Source organism: Leucopleurus acutus, assembly GCF_964270905.1.
Source record: "Leucopleurus acutus genome assembly, chromosome: X".
NCBI classification, from domain to species: domain Eukaryota; kingdom Metazoa; phylum Chordata; class Mammalia; order Artiodactyla; family Delphinidae; genus Leucopleurus; species Leucopleurus acutus.
In genome coordinates, this window is record NC_139148.1 from 88,043,776 (window position 1) to 88,048,125 (window position 4,350).

Consider the following 4,350-nt stretch of genomic DNA (forward strand, 5'->3'; position numbering starts at 1 on the left):
CTCTAAATGGTGCATGAGGTCGGGGGGAGAGCTGATGCTGGGATCTGGGAGTGAGAGGTGGGGACCGTTTGACAGTCTTGAATCAGTAAAAGGTAGGAACTGTGGCCTAACACCCTGCACTAAATGTTCACAGACCTTTATCTGTTGGTTAGCTTGTCTGTCTGTAGGGGGCAGCACAACCCAAAGGAAAGGAAGAGGAAACCCATTACATACAGGATATTTAGTAGAAACTGAAGTGAGTTCTTTCAAGGAAACGTGGGGCCTGGGCCGGTCACAAGGTGGTGGTAGAGGCAAGCCCCAAACCAGAACCTGTTCTTTCATTATCCTGCCTTCAGAAAAGCATTACTTAACCCCAATCCTTTTAGGCTCTGGGGAAGCAGTGTTTATATAGCAGAAATGACGGGTAGAACAGAAAAGTGGCCATTTGATGGAAGAAACCGAGGTCAAGAGAGTGACTGGGGCGCAGAGCAATGGAAAAGGTGGGCATTTGTGGGGGAAGGATGGGGTGATGAAAGGGTCTGGAGGGCAGGGTAGGGGCTGTGCCTAAGACCTAAATGGGAGACATTTGAAAGCCAGACTTCTCACTCTGGAGAGAGGACACATATGTGCCTGTACATCTACCAGTCTCCATTCTTTCTTCTGTGTCTATAAGTAGACATAAATCTAGGCAAAGGAAGAACGAAATTGCTCTACACATTGTTATCTCTTGGAGATAGGGATGGGGAGGGAGGTTGGAGTCAAAATGCAGGGTCTAGAGGCAACTCAGCTACCTCTCCTTGTCTTTGTTCTCCTTTCCTCTTACTGTACCTCTGAGGAAACAGTGGGAATGAGCTTAAAGGAGATAAATACCAGAGGAGAAACGTTTGAAAGTTAAGACCCTAACTCAGGAAAGAGAGATACTGATACCCTTGTATCCTGAGTATTGACATGTATATCTATGGAAACTCATATGAAAGCTCTATGTATTTGCATTTCCACTAGTTTCCGGTCAGATGGCAGTTAGTGCAATTTGTGTCCAGGAAAAGAACGTCTAACAGTCTCCTACCTAGAACACTACAATTAGATAGCTTTTAAAAGAGTGAGAACCTCCTGTGACTTCTCACAGATATAGAGTATGCTCGAAATGCTGATTTAGTGAAAGCAGTTCTGGAGGTCAGGGCTAGAAGTTGCTACAGTGTTCATCCAATAATCAGAAGAGGATATAACCACAGTGAGAAACAACCAGAATTGTAGGGAACTTCATATGGATAAGGATGGGTAAGGGGTCTGGTCTTTACTCAAAGATCCAGGAAAAGCCAAGTCCTGGGGATGAGGTTGACATGAGATATGGGCAGTAGGAACCTAGGGCCTCTCAAAGAGGAAATAGTCTGAATGAAGAAAAATCACTCTTTCACTAATGAAAATGAGGACTATTTTTTAGTGATGCTTAAGATATTGAAAATTTCAGTTGTGTTCTTGGCCTCTCCAAGTGCCCTTTCATTCAGGGAAAAGTATTGTTAGCTCAGCCCAGGGACACTGGTTTTTCATTTAGCCACGATATCAATAGTCATTTGGCCAGCCTCTCCATTGCTGGAAACACGATCCCTATTCCCGACCCTGCTGTTGAGGCTTTCTGTGCCCTGGATAACTTGAAAGCCAGTGTTGAAAATCAGGGCCAGATTAAGATGTACATCAACGAAGTGTGTCGGGAGACTGTGTCACTTTGCTGCAACTCATTTCTGCAGCAGGCCGGATTAAATTTGTTAATAATCATGACAGTTATTAATAACATGCTTGCCAAGTCCGTTTCAGACTTGAAGTTTCCTTTGATACCAGAGGGAAGTGAATGTGCTGAGGGGCACGTTGTGAAACCCTTGATGGGTTTGTCTGAAAAGCCAGTCTTGGCGGGGGAGTTGCTGGGAGCCCAGATGTTGCTCTCCTTCCTGTCCCTCTTTATCAGGAACGCAAACAGACAGCTTCTCCCAGAAATCCCGGCCTCTTAAATGGCCCCCTCCAACAGGATGGGACTGATCCACCCCGAACCAAAACCCGATCAGTGAACCACACACTTGTGTTCTCAATCAAAGACTCTGTAGTGGGTGCTATTGAAGATCCAGCCTTAGCCAGTAGCCATATCTCTGGGTGAAAGTTACACTTGCTAAATCCAGGACCACTCTCTTGTTGGCCAGGCAGAGGTTCCCACAGAGCTTTGAGTAACCTCTTGGTTTTGCAGTCTGCAGGCAGTGCGCATTGTAAATTGCTCCCTTGCGGCCTTCTTCCTGTGGTAAAGGGATCATTTCAGCTGTGTGGTGAAAGGACAACATTTTCTAGCCTGACAAGGGATGCCTTGCCTGTGGTGGTCTCCCTGTCTAAGCTGGACCGTCTTGTGGAGACCAGACCCATATGGGAGCTTGTGCCGAAAATGCATTGGTTGCTGCGTAGGTTGAATTCTTTTTCATTTACTCTCTTTTCTTCACGAGCCTATGGATGGTAAACCTGTTCAGCAAAAAATGTACACTCCCCTTCTATGAGTTGTACTGACTCAGCCTCGTCCACCAAGTCTGCATTTTTATGTATCACCAATAAAGCTGTGTGCTTTAGCTGGCAAAAACGAGAACATGGTACTTGTCTTTGAGTTTATAGTCTGCGTGAAGAGGAAGCCCAAAATACATGCTCAGTGCTAACTAACTGGGGCGTTTGCTCCTGAAGAATGTCCGCCTAGCAGTGCCCACAGGAGGCAGTGGAAGAGATGGGCTGCAGGGTTCAGGATAAGCTTGCAGAAGGGGTTGGGGGCGGGGCTGGGGCAGGGGAATGGGGTGGAGGGTGGAATTAAGAAGGACTGTTGGGAGGACTAAAGGAGACAGCACCTGTGAAGCAGGCAGCACAGTGCCTGATGCAGAGGAATCCTTCCCTCGATGAAGCTGTCTTTCCTCGCCTGCTGGCCTCTTAGAGAGGAAGGTCAGTATCCTTGAGGTTTTGTCTACACATCCTTGGGGGCCACAGGGCAACCCATCCCTGCACAAGTTAGTGCACAGTTATAGCAGTAACAGTTGCTACTTGCTGAGTGCCTGCTTTGTGTTGTTCTCTCTCCTGAGAAGCAGCTGTGAAACCTACTTCCAGGCCCCCTCCCTTCCTTGGGATGCCAAGCTCAAATTCCTGGCCGAGTGAAAAGGCTTGGCCGTTGCTTCCTCTGGCCAAGGAAGGGCAGAACCTCCTTTCTGCCCTATCCCTGGTACTTCTGTGGGATCCAGGAAGGGGACAGTGGAGGCCTCCGTGAACCCCCAAAGGGGTGGGAGGGCAGATGCTGAGGGGCATGGCATGGCCATGGCTGGTCCATCCATCAGGAGACATATTCATGCCCTCCATCCAAGCCCCTGGCACCCCTTGGAGGAAAGGAAGAACACAGCCCTGCACACTGAACCACTCCATGAATCTGGGCAACTCATTCCACCACACCCTCCCAACATTTACAGACCCCTCCCAGCAAGCCTCAGCCCCTGCATCACCAAAGCCAGGTTCCCTGCGTGTTTTTGATGTGTCGTGAGATGGTTCTCTTCCTCAAAGCCCTGGCTAACAGAGGGGACAAGAAGCTTCCTTTGGGCGGTGCTGCTTCTGAGCTCGGTGCCCTCTCCTGGTCTCCCTGGGATGTGACTCTGGGCCACTGCTCCCTGGGCATCAGCTGTGTACAAGTGCTCTGCCTTCTGACTGCCCTCCTCCATATAGAGCATAGTTTTATTTCAAATTTTTAGGGTTTTTTTTTCAATTTTTTCCTCCCTTCTCCTGGACTTTGGGGAGCAGGTGGGTTGCCACTCTCCTGCTTGTACTCATCCACCCCACAGTTTGGGCTGACTAGTAGTCACGGGTGCCTGCCAGGGACTCTGCCCCTTCCCAGGCCCTGCTGCCTTGATGGGCCAGCATGTGACTGTGGTTGCTGCAACATCACACCCCCAGCAACGTTCACCCCGCTGGGGCTTTGTTTGCTGGCTCTGGGGCTCTGTCTTGTTTCCAAAGAGCTACTAACGTGGTCCCCCCATTTCTCCCAAGCCAGCCTCAGGTGGGCTGGGCAGTCTGTTTCCCATGCAGGATTGCCCTGCGGGCAGCCCTGCATCCACCTGTCCCAGTGGAGCCTGCTGGCCGATGGTGTCTTCAGCGACACCTTACTGCTCAGCCTCTGTAATCTCAGCCCAAAGGCAGAGCATTTCTCCTTCCTCCTGGCTCGGGGTCCCAAATTAACACGTGCTTCCCTCCTGCTCTGCACTCTGCCGAGTCCCCCGTTTTGAGTCCTGCCACAGGTAGTAGGTCCACCATCTCCGAGGCAGGCATTTGGCACTTTCAGGCCACAGCTGACTCCTATCGCAGGGAGGGCCTCGG

The 4,350-nt window shown here is 50.0% G+C and overlaps 1 protein-coding gene across 1 annotated transcript; it reads left to right on the plus strand.

The window, feature by feature from the left end:
- Window positions 1-396: 396 nt before the first annotated feature.
- On the plus strand, window positions 397-1,982 carry LOC309978605 (protein ARMCX6-like; the record flags this gene model as incomplete). The annotated part of the gene is made up of 2 exons (XM_082865125.1): window positions 397-403; window positions 1,432-1,982. 2 exons carry the CDS (start codon window positions 397-399, stop codon window positions 1,980-1,982), a joined length of 558 nt encoding a protein of 185 aa, XP_082721251.1.
- Window positions 1,983-4,350: the final 2,368 nt, after the last annotated feature.